The sequence below is a fragment of the Vespa crabro genome, chromosome 8, assembly GCF_910589235.1.
Source record: "Vespa crabro chromosome 8, iyVesCrab1.2, whole genome shotgun sequence".
NCBI lineage: Eukaryota > Metazoa > Arthropoda > Insecta > Hymenoptera > Vespidae > Vespa > Vespa crabro.
Window position 1 is genome coordinate 6,246,366 of NC_060962.1, and position 17,866 is coordinate 6,264,231.

At 35.4% G+C, this 17,866-nt stretch overlaps 1 protein-coding gene and 1 long non-coding RNA gene across 6 annotated transcripts in view; one reads left to right on the forward strand and one right to left on the reverse strand.

Moving 5' to 3' along the window:
- Positions 1-365: 365 nt before the first annotated feature.
- Positions 366-17,866, forward strand: part of LOC124426043 (monocarboxylate transporter 3) — a 19,037-nt gene continuing 1,536 nt past the window's right edge. Inside the window, exons 1-9 of one of the 5 annotated variants that reach the window (XM_046967261.1) lie at positions 366-1,133; positions 14,647-14,947; positions 15,068-15,211; positions 15,293-15,498; positions 15,589-15,817; positions 15,928-16,364; positions 16,499-16,727; positions 16,812-16,987; positions 17,523-17,745. In XM_046967261.1, coding sequence (XP_046823217.1) covers positions 1,035-1,133; positions 14,647-14,947; positions 15,068-15,211; positions 15,293-15,498; positions 15,589-15,817; positions 15,928-16,364; positions 16,499-16,727; positions 16,812-16,987; positions 17,523-17,745 — 2,044 coding nt within the window. In that variant the 5' untranslated portion in view covers positions 366-1,034. Of the gene's footprint in view, positions 1,134-3,845; positions 4,462-9,607; positions 11,404-14,646; positions 14,948-15,067; positions 15,212-15,292; positions 15,499-15,588; positions 15,818-15,909; positions 16,365-16,498; positions 16,728-16,811; positions 16,988-17,522; positions 17,746-17,866 lie in introns of those variants that run through there. The other 4 variants (XM_046967264.1, XM_046967260.1, XM_046967263.1 and 1 more) reach the window with 4 other exon arrangements.
- On the reverse strand, positions 1,422-3,194 carry LOC124426048. Its single transcript, XR_006942640.1, has 3 exons — positions 2,181-3,194; positions 1,755-1,999; positions 1,422-1,669 (listed from the first exon to the last, which is right to left on the reverse strand). It is a non-coding gene; the product is annotated as an uncharacterized LOC124426048 (long non-coding RNA).

Consider the following 17,866-nt stretch of genomic DNA (forward strand, 5'->3'; position numbering starts at 1 on the left):
CGGATAAATAATTAAAAATCAAAAATCAAATCAAATAAAGAGAATTTAAGAGAATGATAAAAGAAATGATAGAAACATTTGTGGAGAGGAAAATACAAAAGAAAAAAAGAAAGAATATAGTCCTCCATAATTGTTTATGTGTTCTGGTCATTTCCAAATAGCAAAATTATGCACGTTAAAGGAATAGGGAGTAAAAGCGAGTTTGCCTGGCCTGTAATCGATCAGCGAGAAGAAGGACCCTTAGCAGAAGAGAGAGAGAGAGAGAGAGAGAAGAAATAGGTATAGAGGGCGTATAGGTATCGAGATAGCGCGTGCTCTCGGCGCCGGCGTCGCAAATTTGAAAGTGGTGGGGGTGAGAGGTGAGCGTCGCGACGTCGGGCGTCGAGGATTCGGGAGAGCTCGCGAAAGGCAGGCCAGGCAGGAGCTACGGCAGGCGACGGCCGGGCGGTCGTTTTATTGATCCCGGGGCGCCGCGGCGCTACCCACCCGCGGCGGGGTCGCCTCCGAGAACTTTCCTTTTCCTCGAGGAGGATCCTTTTTTTTCCATCTTTCCGTCCTCTCGACGCTTCTCGCAGGACGAGAACACGTATACACACGTACACACAAGGGAACGTAATTCCGACGTGACTCGAAGTAATTAGGGTCCTGTGGACTCGTCCGAGTCTCGTGCGTGATTAAAAAAAACGTCTCCTTTCGGTGGTCCTTGCGGTGTCGATCTTGAGAAAAAAGAAAGAAAGAAAAAAAAAAAAGAAAAAAAAAAGAAGAAAAAAACTACGCTCGCGAGTTAATCAGTGAGTAATCGAGCTCGCTGATGTCCCTAAGACGTAAATCAGAGGGATAAGAGGAAGTGGATTAAGAAAGTGTACGAGCTACGAAGGATCGCTTTTATAGGATCACGGTGTGGGATCATATCGACGATGAAGAATTTATAAGGAGAGTTTCGGGATAATTCGAAGAAGGACCCCGAAAGGAGTCGGAGGAGGTCTCTGCTTGGAAGAACACAAGCCGGGTAAGGAAAGCGCCGCGGCGCCGAAATGGGTCCTGCCAGTAGCCGAGAACAAATCGGTGAGCAGATTGGTGATGACGATGGCCTGCAGATTAATCCCAAGAGCAATATCATCGGGAACAACATTGTGAGTATAAATGGTTATATTCGATTATATTCTACGTTATACTCTCTCATAATTCTTTTAATCGTCGATCACGGACACCTGTGATCTTGAAAAATACCGTCGTACGATAATACCTTAACGTTATGATTCATGTTTCACTTTAATGCCATGGAGATGACCTTTGAAATATATTCTACGCGCATATACCTAGATTATAAAGAAGGAAAAAAAGGAGAAATATATATATATATATATATATATATATATATATATACTTTTTTTTTGTTTTTAACAACAATAATAACAACATTTAAATATAACCCATTAGTTGTATTGGAGATTAAATTATTATAAAATTTTTGAAATATTATTATAAATCACGAGGAATCCTAGTGTCTTTTCGATCAATGATGTCTCTGATAGTGTCTTTGCAATGAAGAGACGCAGGATTTAAAATCCCGCATCGTGTGTATCCTTCTTTTTTGGAATATTACAAGCATAACTTCTGTTATCGTAAACTTTTCCATTTGCCTCATAATACAATGTATTTATGTTTACTAAAATCAATATAGTTATATCAAACTAATCGCGAACTTGACTCAATAGTGTCAAGTTTATTGTTAATGTTCCTGTCGTCCTTACCTCGACTTTCAGAATCGTTTCGACCTTCCTTCTCCTTGCTAATTTCGTGTTCACATCGTAAAGGTTTTCCACGAAACGTGACTCGTGTCGCTATTATCCATCGATCGCAGAGTAAAATGTGCTCTGGTTACGATTTCAAAATCGATTTATCCCAACAAGAGCGGAACAATTTTTCTCTTTTTTTTTTTCCTTTTTCTTTTTTTTTTTTTTTCTTTTTTTTGTATTACATAATATCCAAAAGCTTCCTGTAAAATAAAAGAAAAGGAAAGAAAGAAAGAAGAAAAAAGTATAACGTTTATACGATATTAAAAATCATTGATCATTTATATCAATCATACATTTATTACTTCAAAGAAAAGAAATTCTTCATATGAAGATGAAAGAATTCTTCATATTTCATATGAGCAATTGATGATAAATATTTACCATGACTATTGACTCAGCTTGTATATGTCGAGTTATTCCTAATTTAACACATTCAAAGTAAAATTCTCGTATTTCCAAAATATCCTTGGTTTTAGACGATAAGGTCACGCAGGAAATAACAATGTTTATTTCTTTTCTGATTCAACGAAGAAATGCATTAAAGAGACAAACGAATAACACAAATTTTAAGCTATAATGTTGTTACGACAACGTCATGAGAATTCGTCAAAAAAAGTTTTTTTTCGCGCCAAAGACAACCGTCCATCGTTTTTCTCTTTGAAGTTTTTGAACGATGTTTTTCATTCCCTTTGATCGGCATGAAGTTTCCACGAAAAATAACTCTCGTACAGCTTGAATTCGATAGGGATTTATGGAATCTTTTTTTGTAAAAGAGAGGGGTGAAGGGAAAAAAAATAGAAAAGTATGTAGGAGCAAGAAAGAATCAATCAAATATCATAACGTTTTTCGTTTTAATATTATTCACGAATAAATATCGCACTTGTTCATCGATGGAAACGTATCATTCTCCTTTTAGACAAATCTATTCTTTATTTTTTCTATATTGTCGAATTAAAAAAGCATACAGATTAAAATGCAACGTAAATAATCACGATATACGAGCATTGCATTTTGTCTTACGCATACCAATACGTATATTGTTTTAATTTTCTATATACGTACATGTAAATACAGAATAGACTAGGAAAAATTGATCTTGACATAAGACTCCATTGGATTCTAATTAGACATATATATATATATATATATACACATATGTATATATATTAAATATATAAGCGTAAATACATGAGAATTAAATCAAATCAAGAATCAGCGCAGTTAAATCATTTTGTTTTGCACTAAGACCTTTTTTTTTCTATTTCGTACTTACTGACTAGACTTTAAAAATAATGCGAAAAGGGAATAGCTTTTCACGATATTCCTTGTATTTTTTATATGTTACGTTTTCTTTGTTTTATACCCTGGCACCACTTTACGCCACGTCCCAATGTGCGCTTAGTCTTTCACGGTGCGCATAAATCGTGCATTCGTTTGAGAAAAGGAAGGGGGAGGAGAAGGATGATGATGATGACGATGGTGTCGGTGGTGGTGGTGTTGTCAGTGGTGGTGGTTATGATGGTGGGAGAAGAAAAAAAAGAAAGAAGAGGGGGAAGCTCGGAGACACGATAGGGGGCGGTGGCACAAAGCGCAACGCAACGACACGATGACGACCGAAGAGACCCATGGCCAATCTCGAAATGGACGATGCATATGAATGTCACAGATATTGGATAAATTTTTTTTAAAACTTCTCTTTCTTTCGCTCTTAATTTCTTTCATTTATTTTTACTTAACGTCAAAATAAACTATGAAAGAAATAAAAAAGAGGAAGAAAAAAAAGAACGGAAAGAAAAAGCTAAATGAACGTTGAATAATTACTATTAAAAATAGCGAATTAATTTTGCGAGTTGCATACTGGGTATGTTACGCACATTTAACGCGTTAAGATTAATAATGGAGACAGAGATAAAGAGAGATGGCAGTCGCATTTGTTGGGATAAGGAAGGAGAAGAGAGGGGTGGGGGAGAGAGGAAGAGGAGGGGCAGGGTGGGGACGAGGGTGAGGTTGGGAGAGGGAAGGAAAATCGGACGAGAGTCCACGTCCAAGCTTTGCGATAAGTCGATGATCGGTGGTGAAGAGGCGCGCATTTTCGTATCGCTCTTTCCACGTTGAGCAGCTGGACGTTGTCCAGTCAGGTGGCACGTCCTCTGTCTCTCTTTTACACTTCTTTATTTTCTTTTTCTTTTTCTTTCTATATCTAACTTTTTCTTTCTTTCTCTCTCTTTCCTTCCCTCTCTCTCTCTCTCTCTCTCCCTCTCTCTCTCTCTCTCTCTCCCTCTCTCCCTCTCTCTCTCCTAGTCCCTGTCTCTTTCTCTTTCTCTTTCTCAATTCCATTTTCATTCGCGGTCTAGTTTCTTCTCCAAGTCACGCATTGTTTTTTCAGAGCGGCACGCGCGCGCGCGCGCGGGGTGCAATCGGTCGGTTCTCTATTTTGCATATATCTAGTTTGATTTTTTCTCTCTCTCTTTTTTCCTTCCTCCCCTCTCTATTTTATTTTCTCCTTTTTCCTTTTCTTTTTTTTTTTTCCTTTTCTCTCTTTTTTCTTCCCCTCTTTTACGTAAGTTACGTAAAGTTACGAATCGATCTCGCTCGCTAAATAATCGGTTGTTGGTGATAATCGTTCGTTCTTCTCAATATCATCATGTCACCAAAAAGCAAGGTAAGATAATATTATTTCACCTTTATTATTATTTTCTATTTCGTGATATTCCATCCCTATTTCTTCTTTTTTTTTTTTGTATTTCATTTTTTTTTTTTTTTATCTTATGCGGGTTCCTCTTTTTTCCTTTGTTTTTCATCAAATGAAATTGCTCTGGTCTTTTGTTTCTCTTGTTGTTCTCCCTCCCCTCCCCCTCACCCGGCCATTTTTTCTCTTCTTTTCTTTTTCTTCTCCTTTCTTTTTCTCTTTCATACCGACGGAATAACTAGTCCGCGTCAAATTTGTTAGCCCGGGAACGCGAAATCTCGTGACTCGTCGAATTTTTAGACGGACGGACGAAAGGAAACGATAATGGAATCGATCGTGCCGTGGGCGTATACGTTGAATGGGAAAAAAAGAATGAAGAAATGAAGAAAATAAAAAAGGAAAAAATGAAGCAAAAAAAAAAAATGAGGGGAGAGAAGAGGGAGGGAAAAAAAATGACAGAAAGAGGGAATTCTTCTTCGGAGTATTATTAAACGAATTTTTTTTCTTTGAAAAACAAATTTTTCAAAAGAAAATAAAACAAATTGACGGTGATTGGAGAACAATAGTATCCCAACGAGAGAGAGAGAGAGAGAGAGAAAAAGCGAGTTATGCACGGATGGACGGCCGCACGCGACAATATGAGGAAATAAATAAAAAATGATTCCAAGTGTCGTACATTTTCATTATTAACAAATTATTTCGTATATGTTAAAGACATCTCTATTTGTTCTTTTTTTTTTTTTTGCCCGTCGTCGTTATTCGAAAACGTTTCGGAGAAATTTTGAAGAAGAGGAAGATGAAAAATAAATAAAAAAAAATAGAGAAAATAAAAATGATTCAAGAGATGAAACAAATACTATGAGAGTTCGTTCGTCGATATTTAACCGTCGGTAATCTCTCCAGTTTACCTTTTATCACGTGGTAATTTATAACGTTGCTCGTGACGAATCCGAGATCGAGATCTACTTTACGCCATACGAGGTGTCTTATCTTTTGAGTGTTTATTAGCCTCGTTATCGTTCTATATCGATGTCGAACAAATCTCTCTTTTTCTCTCTCTCTCTTTTTCTCTCTCTCTTCCTCTATCCTTATCTTTTTCTCGAACTACGAGAGCTCGATCGTGGATTACCGAAAAAGTTACGTAGATTTTATTCTCCCTAGGGGAAAAAAAAAAAGAAAAATGTAGAATCGTTGTTAAAAAAAAAAAAAAAGAAAAAAATAAAATAAAATAAATTGATTAATATTAATCGATAAATCGATGGAACTTTAACAAAAAGTTTCCTCATAAATTATCTTTCGTTTAAGTAAAGTTCATTGAGCAAGATTTTTAACAGGATGAATCAAGTACAATTATCATTTACTATTAATATATCTAACGATCTTTGAATCATCTTTCTTAAGATCTTTTAATACGTACAAAGTTCCCTAAAAGTTTCATAAAAGTTTCCAAAGTCTTTGTCATCCTTTCAATAAGAAAATTTTCTATATGAAATTTTTTTATTTATATATACATACACACATCTATATATAAATAAAAAAATGTATATATATATATATATATATTACGTGTATTTCATTTAATCATTCTCATATATATATATACATTTTTTTTTTTTTTTTTTTAAATTATACGAAAGGGAAATTTTTGAAAGTTTTTGCAAAGAACAAAATTAAAAAAATTGACAATATTAATTCGTTCCCCATATATAACATATTCGAAATGTTAAATGTTAATTCCAAAAAAAAAAAAAAAAGAAAAAAAAGAAAAAGAAAAAAACAGAAGAGAGAAAAAATCCTCAATTATCTCAAATAATCATATATCTTTATCATTTTGAAACTTTTCAATCTTTATCCCGTAGACTTTTAACTCGATGACAAAAAAATTTCTCCTTTGAACTTCGCCTAGTACTTATTCAACTATCTATGTTATCCCTTATATCGACTCTGATGTTTTATCGATTTTTATCGAAAGAAAAGAAAAGAAAAGAAAAGAAAAGAAAAAAAAAGAAGAAGAAGAAGAAGAGAACTATCTGTATATCAGAACGTATGCAAACTTACGAGAGACAAAATTATTTGGGGGAATAAAGAACGGGAGTGAAAAAAAATGCATTGAACGCGATATAATTATATCTCGGAAAAGTCGGACAATGGTGGACCGTAGAGAACAAATGTGTGATTCATCGAATGCAACTACGGGGTACGTTGCTCTTCCTTTGGAAAGTGTACGCGAGTCCACCGCTCAGGCAAGATGGCAAACCGTTTATCGTTTATGCATTTCTTCTTCTAATTGTAAGTATCGCGATCCTAAATAATAAACTGGGACAACGGGAGGAGTCTAAAGTCGTCGAAAACAATATCGTTGTTCCCGACATAGTAAAAATGATGGGAGGTCCTAGATAGTTCGATATGACCTCAACTCGATTTACTCTTATTTTCTTTTTCTCTCTCTCTCTCTCTCTCTCTATATATATATATATATATATATATGTATATATATTTGTATATATATATATATATATATATATATATATATATATATATCTAGCTATCTGTTTCTTCGTCTTTGTCTTTCTCGTAAGTGCCATTGGTGAAGCTTGCTCGTTTGCTCGTTCGTTCAATCAACGAATTTTTCCGCGAGAGATGAGAAGCAGATGCTTTCGCGTGCGCCTAGCCAGTCTCTCTAATTGTCGCGAGTTATTATCTAATTAATTCATAACCGTCATCATATCGAGCATATACGAGGAACATCGTGGTAGAATCGCGCGAGCGTCGTTTTCATAGTGCTTCGCGTGATCAAACAGTTGATACGATTTTGTCCTTTCCGCTATTAAATAGTAGCTAGTAAAAATCCCAAGGGACTTGTCGTTTTAATAAGTCCATTTCTTTTTCTTTCTTCCTTTTTTTTCTCTTTTCTCTCTCTCTCTCTCTCTCTCTCTCTCTCTCTCTGTCTGTCTTTTTCTTTATATCTCTATCTATCTATCTCTCTCTCGAATTATTCATAAAAAAATGATGCAGCCCGTAAGTATTCGTTTCTAATAAATTATCTCGATATTTTTTTTTTCCCCATTTAATTCATCTATGATTAAGATTCTCGATACGATAATGTTTATCATCTACGATTGTTACGTATAATCAATGGAGTTGCTACGTGTCAGTTTAAAATGTTCGTTGATTATTCTTACTATAGATTGCATACTAGAGGATTCGTTGTTTGTTTTCGACGAAGAAATTACCGATAAATCTTTTCAACGTATGGAAGATCAGTTACTGGGGTGAGGGGCGGCGGGAGGGGGTTTGACGGGGGAAGGAAAAAAGGAAAAAAACATAAATTTTTCCTTTCGAACGGGGTAAAAAAAAGAAACAAGAAGGAGGAAATATATGAAAATCGTAGAAACAAAGATCGCATGCCTTATGACCGTAAACGATAACGAAAGAATGATTTTATCGATGATAGACGACGAACGCGAAGTTGCGATCAACGGCAAAGACGATAGCGTATAATTTACATTTATTACGATCTATAAACGATCCATTTTGAATTCACTTTTTTCCGTAGGATGATAGGACATTTTATTATTTATTATTTATGATTTATAATTTATATATTTTATTCTCGACCATTAGAAATATCAAAACATTATGATTTAATACTTCGAAATAGATAAAAGTAATCTTTCGATACTTCTGATATATATTATTTTATTCGATAAATAAATGAAATTGTATATCATTTTCATAATGATGACTATGATATTAGTATATTATAGAAAATAAAAGAAAAAAAGAAAAAAGAAAGAAGAAAAATAAAAAAAAAAAAAAATAAAAAAAAAATAAAAAGAGAGAAAAAGAGAAAAAGAAAAACAAGAACATTCTCTACGAATATTATCATTTCGTTTCTTCTTTTTCTTTTTGCCTTTTTTTTTTTATGTATATGTATGTCAGCAAGGACTTCACATTCCGATTAATGTTAATTAATTTAGAGTCATTCTCTCTTCTCTCTCTCTCTCTCTTTCTCTCTCTTTTTCTTTCTCTTTCTCTTTCTCTTCCGAGTTATATTCATGCGAGACCTCGGCGTATCTCGTTTATAACTCATCGCACATTCCTCAAATGCTCTAAAACAAAAGAGTTCGAAATGTATAAATCGCGTTTACGGAAGATATTCATGCATTGCTCTCGCTTCTCTTATTTTATTTCAATGAGAATAACATAATGAAACGACGATAAAAAGGATATAATATAGAAGGGCATATAATAAATACGTTTTATTAAATTACCTTCGAAATACGATCTGTATTTTGTGTGTCACTTGAAAAGACTCCGATTATAACCTCGTCGATCGAAGGAACATTTGAATTTCCCGCTTCTTGTACCTTTTAACCCGTGAATCGACGACATTTATCGGCATATCTCGCGGCCTTTCTTGATACTTTGTAAAACGTGACTATTGGACAAGGTACAAGTAACCTCGTCACACACACACACACACACACACACACACACACACACACACACACACACACATTACAAAACTGCTATGCAACATCAGCGCGTGTTCTCGAAAACGAGAAAAAGAGCCTACGAGATATATCGAATGCAATCGATCTTTCAATCGACCTTATCCGTTATTATTCGATACGCTTCTCTATACGTAATACACCTTTTTCTCTTTTCTTTTATTATTTTTTTTTTTTTTTAATTCTTATTTTTATTATTATTATATTTTTAAAATCTATTATTCCATAATCATCGGGACTCTCTCCTTTAAAAGGAATAAAAATTAACAAGTTAAAGTTTTGTCTATAAGAACGATTCATAAATAATCTTCACGTTTTATTTGTTAGAATGGAAAAATGCATTCGATGCGTATGAAACCATAAGAGACAACGACGTACCGTACGCCGTCACTCACGCACGATCGCGATGTCGTATAAATAGAAGTCATAGCCTATTCGATGAAAACAGAGAGAGAGAGAGAGAGAGAGAGAGAGAGAGAGAGAGAGAGAGAGAGAGAGAGAGAGAGAAAGAAAAAGAAACGCAACCAAACAGCCAAAGAGAGACAAAGAGAGAGAGAGAGAGAGAGAGAGAGAGAGAGAGAGAGAGAGAGAGAGAACGAGAGAAAGAGTGGCGTCTCTCACGTTGCGTTTACGACAGTGACGTATTGTAAATGCTGGATGTCCACTAAGTGCAGTCCAGTGGCGTCGTCGTCGTCGACGAGCGCGGTTGATGATGATTGTACGTTTGTCGCTTCGAGAACTGGCCGAATAACGCGTGTACATTTTTATTTTTCTCTTGGAATTATATCGTTCGTATAACGAACGTGTAGAATACTGATATCCTTTTTTCTTTTGTCTCTCTCTCTTCCTCTCTCTCTCTCTCTCTCTCTCTCTCTCTCTCTCTCTCTTCCCAATGAGAGAAATAGAGAGAGAGAGAGAGAGGAGATAGAAGATACATAGAACGACCACTAACTCTTCTTTCCTTGTTTTCTTTCGCAAAAAGGAAGATTTTCTACATATATACATACACAGTTATATACATATACGTATATTATGTATCTATACATGACGCACGCACGCACTAACACGCATGCATGCATGCATTCGTGCATACATGCATATATACATACATAGTTCGTGCTTCGACCTTTTCGTATAGAAAACAAAAAAGTGATGAAGAGGACGCGAAGAGACGACCAGTTTTTAGTTCGAAGTACACCAGATAGATGGAGAGGGGGAATCGTTTCTCTCTTTCTCTTTCTCTCTCTTTATGTCTCTCTCTCTCTCTCTCTCTCTCTCTCTTTCTCTCTCTCTGTCTCTTTTTCTCTGGAACTTCCGTGCGTACTACACACGTTCTTTCCTCTCCGTCATTCCTTCTACCTAACGTACTTCCCCCCTCCCCCCGCCTCCCTTCCTCACCCTTCGCCGTCATCGTCACTGCCGTCGCCGTTGTCCGCTGCTTCACAGTGTTAACTCTCTCCCCTCTCCGCCCTTCTCACTCACTCACTCACTCTCTCTTTCTCTCTCTCTCTCTCTCTCTCAGTCCCCCCTCCTCCCACACATCTCTCCCTTGTACACGTTCACTCACTCACCGTAGACTGACTTCGCGGGGGCACGCACGCACGTACGCACGTACGCATGCATGCACGCTCGTTCGTTCGAGCGTGCCTATGTCAGTGCGATAGTAACTTGCACCGTGTGCGGAAGAAGAAGTGCAGATGAGCGTGAGCGAAGAACGAGCATGGCAGCGGATTACGACGAGTGATATACTCCTCTCGACGGACGCGCGCGCGAGTTTTGTCGTGTGTGTGTACCCGAGAGAGAGAACCTAAGGGAAGAAGGACTCCTCTCTCTCTCTATCTCTCTCTCTCTCTTTTTGTTCCTTCCTCCCTCCCTCCCTCCCTTCATCCTTAATACTTTTCTTTACCTTTCTGTTTCTCATTGCTCTCTCTCTCTCTCTCTCTCTCTCTCTCTCTCTCTCTCTCTCTCTCTCTCTCTCTCTCTCTATTCTCTCTTTCCCGGCCTGTTTTCGCTATCCTGTCTCTCTCTCTCTCTCTCTCTGTCTTTCTTTCTCCCTCTCTGTATATTGAATCTCTACTCGTTTATACTCGTTTCTCTTCCCCTCTCTTCCCCTCTGTCTGTCTGTCCACGTCTCTCTCTCTCTCTCTCTCTCTCTCTCTCTCTGGTCGTATACTTTATTCTTTATTCTTTCGGCCGATTCTCCTCCTGTCCGTTTCTTAACGCGGCGCGCGCGCGCAGCTGCGCGCACTCTACGAAAATAGAACTCTGAACGTTAAAAAAGAGGAGCCGAGGAAGGAGCGAGGAGAGTGACTATAAGGCGGTCGTTAGAATGTCGCGCGTGTCGCTCAACAAGTCGCAGTACAGCACGTACGGCTCGCGTCGCGTGCGAAAAATCAGCACGGTATGTATTAAGTAGGGATTATCTTTTTCCGTTTTATTAATTATTTCACACCAAGAACCACCATCTTTCTTTTTTTTTTTTCTTTTCTCTCCCTCTCCCTCACTCTCTCGATCTCTCTCTCTCTCTCTCTCTCCTGATGGCAGTGACTACATACAACACGTCTTTGTTCCCCGCTGTGATTCAGAATCTCCGTGGAACACGTGACTAGCCTTGACAGTAGTAGCACTTCATGCTTTCGGTCTTCGAATACCTGGCTCGAATCTAATCTTTTTTAATTTTGTCCTTATCGACGGCCCTATCGCAGTGTCCTCTGTTTTTTTTTTTATTTTTCCTTTGTTTTTTATTCTCTTCTTCCTCTAACATTTGAAAATTTTATACTCGTGCTTATTTCCCTAATTATATGTGACGAAAATATTACGAGCGAAGTTCTTTTTTTTTTTATTTTTTTTTTTTATTTTTTATCGTCATGCACCAATACGTGTGTTATGATTTTCTTTCTTTTTGTTTCTTTTTTTTTCTTTTCCTTTTTTTTTTTTTTTTACATATGTATATACATATAAGAAGAATAGAGAAGGGTGGAAAAAATGAGCGGGCATTTTGAATGCGTCCATGTATATTGTATTGTATGAGGAATAAAGTAGTATTAGTAATATCGGTAATGGTAATAGTAGTGGTAGTAATAATGATAATAATAATAATAATAATATTAATAATAATAATATTAATATTAATAATAATAATATTAATAATAATAATATTAATAATAATAATAATAATAATAATAATAATAATAATAATAATAATAATAATAATAATAATGGTAATAGTAGTAGTACTAATAATAATAAATCGTCGTTCAAGAATTTTATTCGATGTAAAGGAAAAAAAAAAATAAAAAAAAAAAATGTGATTAATTCCCAATATACTTGACAATTCCTTCAAGGATTAATTAACGTTTCATGTGTGTTCTCTCATGCGTTGGCTACTATCATCCGACAATGATCGTTGTAGCGCGCGTCCTTATTTATTTATTTACGCGCATTGCCAGAGAGAAAGAGAGAAAGAGAAAGAAACTCCGCGCGTCTCTTCGTATGAAAGCCGCGTATGAAACAAAACAAGGTCGAAAGCGAGCGTCGCCCGTTAGCTTCGTGCCCCCCGGCGTTAGGTGGCGTCACGTAACATTGGCAATTCTAATGACAGCGAAACAGCTGATCGACTTGTGTCTGACCTTCTACTCGAAGCTCTCTTCTTATAAGTCATTCGGGGAGGGATTGTCTTGAAACTCTTGGATCCAAAATGATTTTAAAAATCTATTCCAATTGTATGTTACATTTTCTATATCGATTTATATCGTTATTCGAAATATCAAATCAAATCATATCGAATTTAAAATTTAGAATAGATCTAATAAAATAGAATATTTTTACGGGGTACGTATCTTTTATTTACGAAAAATAAAGTATGACGATGATAATGACGATGACGACAACTACGACGATGACGACGACGAAGGAATCCTAAATTTAATAGAAAGAAAAAAATATTTCACGGGAACGAAGAAAGTTTTAACGTTTTAGAGATTAGCCATTCTAAATTTAGAAGGAAATGCTATTAATTCTAAATTTAAATAACAGAAGATGATGCGTAAACGTTTAGAAACACGTATGCGCACACGTAGTTTCCTTGTTTATACGGAAATATTATAGATATAGGAGGCCTCGTAAGATAAATAAGCAATCGAGAATGAAACATGCCGTGCGAAATGTTTAGCATCGTAACTAGCTAGCGCATGTTCACGCAAGTGTTCCTCGCAATTATATAGAACATCAATCTTGCGAACAGATCAATGTAATTATCGTTAAACGTTAATTAACATGGATTGAATTATCGTATATATTAGAGTTACGCATTTCGATGAATAATATTTATGAAATGAACTAATTCTTGTAACTATTTTATTACGTGATGGTAACGTGTTTGAATCGATCGAAAATAATTTTCTTTTTTTTTTTTCTTTTTTTCCTTTCTTTTTTTATTTATTTTTTTTATTTAGTCATCCGCTATATTATTTATTCGTTTTGCTGGATAGTCGTATTATTTAACATTTTCTTCTTCTTCTTATTCTTCTTCTTCTACGTTTTATGTAAACGTATGCGGGCTTTTATCATTAAATCCAACGTTAAATAGTAAATCTAGTCGCAGGCATTGATAAAATCAAAGCTAAGCATTTATAATATCTCGTTGCTTGCGTTTGCGTTTTAAGATCATCTCGTTGTGGTGCAAACTGGTAGGTGTAACTACTGGGGCTATCGCATTACATTCCGCACGTCGTGAGTTTACTTAGGAATTGACTCGTTTCTTTTCATCGTTCTTTATATATTATTCCGGGAAACAAATCTGCTTTTTCTTATTTAAGCTTGCTTCTCTCTCTCTCTCTCTCTCTCTCTCTCTCTATCTATCTTTGTCTGTCTGTCTGTCTGTCTCTCTCTCGATATTATTTCGCTACGAGGAAAACCTCTTTTGCTCCATCTCGAAACGCGCACAACAATTTCAATCCGCCATTTTATTATTCTTACTTTTCTTTTTATTTCTTTTTATTTTTATCTTTTTTTTTTTTCCTTATTCCTAACGACCATCGATAAATTAATTCGATACAATCGAGAAGAATAACGTGTTTCAGTGACTTTTGCAAGTCGCAAATAATATCCATGAAATCAAATAATCTTTAAAGCGTTTAAGGTGAGCGGATTGACGTTGCTCGAAGCAAGGACGCGATATAAGTTTTCCATTAACATTACTTACATATAAGTTTGACGATTAATTTATTTGTGTCGATCGAAGAACGCACGTATGCGTTTTTCTTTTCTTTTTTTTTTCCTTTTGTTTTCCTTTTTTTTTTTACACGCAAAATCATTGAAATTTGTATTACGAATGTGGGGTGGGGCAGGGGGAGGGGGAAGGAGGTAAATGGATAGACTGATATAATTAATTTTCATAGCCGTAAATGTAAATAATATATTTGAAATTATAATTCACGAAGAATTTCAATAATCGAATATATACACACACACACACACACACATATATATATATATATATATATATATATATATATTTTGTCGAGAAATCATAATTAAATTAATGATTTGCTTGACAAAACCAATTCATAAATCTATCAACAGGTTCGTAATTTTTGTTTCTTTTCTTTTTTTTTTCTTTTTTTTTTTTGTTCTTTTTTTCCAGACGGAGAGCGAGTACTCCGTAGAAGAGCAATCGAGACTAACAGGAGCAGATGGAGCGGCCGATGAGACGTCCCCGGAGGACGAAGGAGGATCTCTTTGCGAATATCATGACATACCACCACCTCCGGACGGTGGCTATGGCTGGGTGGTTGTGTTTGCGTCGTTTATGTGTAACATGATAGTGGATGGGATCGCATATACATTTGGCGTTTTCCTTGGCGAATTCGTGAAATATTTTGGGGAGGGGAAAGGCAAAACTGCTTGGGTCGGTTCTTTACTCTCTGGCATGTATCTTAGTGCTGGTACGCAAAATTTTTATACTTAAATTTTCCATTTCTTCTATATAAATTATGCACTGCCTTCTCTACTATTGATTCTTCCACTGCTACTCCTTTTTCTTTTTTTCTTATTCTCTTTTACAGGACCTGTTGTCAGTGCTCTGACTAACAAATATGGTTGTCGGGCTGTCTGTATGGCAGGAAGTTTTCTAGGAGCTGCGGCATTTGTACTATCGACATTTTCAACCAGTGTAAATATGCTTATGATGACTTACGGTGTGATGGGAGGTGCGTAATGTGCACCGAATGAATTAACCAATAGTATCTATTATATTTAACTGGTGTCATTCTTTTAATGCTTTCTTTCAGGTATCGGCTTTGGTTTAATATATCTTCCTGCGGTAGTTTGCGTAGGCTATTATTTTGAAACCAAAAGATCTCTTGCTACGGGCATTGCGGTATGTGGCTCAGGGTTTGGCACGTTTGCATTTGCTCCTCTTGCCACCATGCTGTTAGAAGCATACAGTTGGAAGGGGGCAAATTTAATCTTAGCAGGCCTTATTTTAAATTGCGCAGTAAGTAAAGAAACCCGTAGGATTATTTATATTCCATAAGGATATATTATTTCAAATATTTGTGATTGCGACAATGAGACTTATTTGTAGGTATTTGGAGCAATGATGAGACCTCTTGAATATCCAAAAACTTCCTCTGTAAAGCCATTGTTACAAAGAATGGCAGAGGAGAAGAGGTTTCAAATGGAACGTGGAAGTATAGGTGGTTCTTATTTCATGGTGCAACTACCTGATGGATCTATGGAGAAAAGAATGAAAATGCCTATTAATATTGATCCGGGTGTACACTCCAGCTTCAATTTAGATCAATTAGTGCCTGGTAAAATCTTAAGAGTTTTTGTCATATTTAAAAAGTGCATCCTTAGTAATATAATTTAATGTATAGCTCATTGAATAATCATGATATTAAAGGAACTCCTTTAACACCAGTTCCAACGGTGCCGACCCTACCAACTATATCGGAAGTAAAAGTACAAGAACACTCATCCAGCGGGGCAACTAGTAATAGTGGTAGTATGGATTTAAAAAGCGCTTCTACCAAATCAAGAAGTAAAAAGAATTTAAATGAAAAAGACAAGGATACGATAGAGAAACCCGAAGGTGATATTATTAAGCCGATAATTCCAAGGAACGCTTCGCAACCAGCTTTTACTACACACGTGCAAGGTTTGCCTAAAAATGGTTCCGTACCATTCTTCGATAGAATCCGTAAAACAAGTACAGGCGAAAGATATAAACCAAGTTTAAGCGCTATAAAGAATTCTAGAACAACCCTGAATTCAAATGGAGACATTCGAAAAAGTTTACATTTAAGACTTTCCACTAGCAGTGTATTAGGATCACGTAACAACAATGCAGAAGTTGAGGTAATATTATTTTACAATTATTCATTTTTTTTTTTTTTATTTACTCAATGATTTTTTACAACACTGTTTGATGTCGATTTTTTTTTTATTTTTATTTTTTTTTTTTATTTTTTTTTCCTCTTTTCTTTTTTTAGGACGGTGAAAGTATAACTTTTACGACAAGTACATCTCGTATACCGAAGGAGAAGCCTTTAATGATTCGTCCTTTATCAAGGAAAGATATATTTTACAGCGGTAGCGTGGTTAATCTCCCAGAATATCAAAGTCAAAAGTCTCTTGCTAATTATCGTCAAAGTGTCATTTCAATTCCGAAATCTGTACGTGGTGAAATAAAAGATATCGACATAGAAAAAGCGCCTCAACGTGAGTCGACAATTAAATGTATTTAATTTTCAAATGTCAACAACGGTTGAACGAAATTTTAAATATTACAATGAAATATTTCAGAACCATTGTGCCCCTGCTTAATTTTACCTGACTCATTTAAAGAAGCTTTAGCCACAATGATGGACGTATCTCTGCTAAAGGATCCAGTTTTTCTTCTTATTGGAATAAGTAATGTCTTCGGTATGGCAGGATTATATGTTCCTTTTGTATATCTCGTAGATGCTGCTATCTTAGACGTAAGTATGAAATTTTTATTACAAGTAATATTTTAAGACTCTTTTTACAAAAATATTTATATTATACTAATAACGATTTGAGCGGGTCAAGATTTATATGGTACTCAAGATTTATATGGGACTACCTACTTCAAATATGTATATATATATATATATATATATCACTTAAACAGTTTTCAAAGTATAATTTAACATGTCCGTATGATTTATTATCGTCATTAGAACATTCGAAGCTTTTATTGGAAAAGTCAAAGGTATCTCATATTATTCTTTGATTGTCCATGATTCATCCTTCGTCGCTTTCACATAAGGATGACGAGATTCATCCTTCTTTTACATTTATCTAAGATCATTCTCTAAGATCATGGCATCCATATTTTTAATTTATGTTTTATCAATCAAATTAATGCTATTGTTGTAAACGAGACGAGAAATGTACTATGTATTTACATTTAATACTTCCTTTTTATATAAATTACAATATTCACGTTTTTATTTTTTTTTTTATTTTTTTTTTTTTTCTTTTTCATTTCAGGGAATTGAAAGCAACTCTGCATCATTTTTATTATCCATTATTGGTATAACCAACACAGTGGGTCGTGTAGCTTGTGGTTACGTCGCAGATTTTCCTCAAGTCGATTCGTTATTGTTGAATAATATATGCTTAATTATATCAACTGTTGCCGTAGCAGCTACACCATTTTGTCATACTTATGCTGCTTACATTGCCATGAGTATATTCTTTGGCATAGCAATATGTAAGTAATACTTTATCCATAATATTTTAGAAAATGTTTGAGATAAAAGGAAAAACAAAAAGAAAAAAGAAAAGAAACAATTTAAGAAAAAACAACAACTGCATATATAAAATAAATTCTT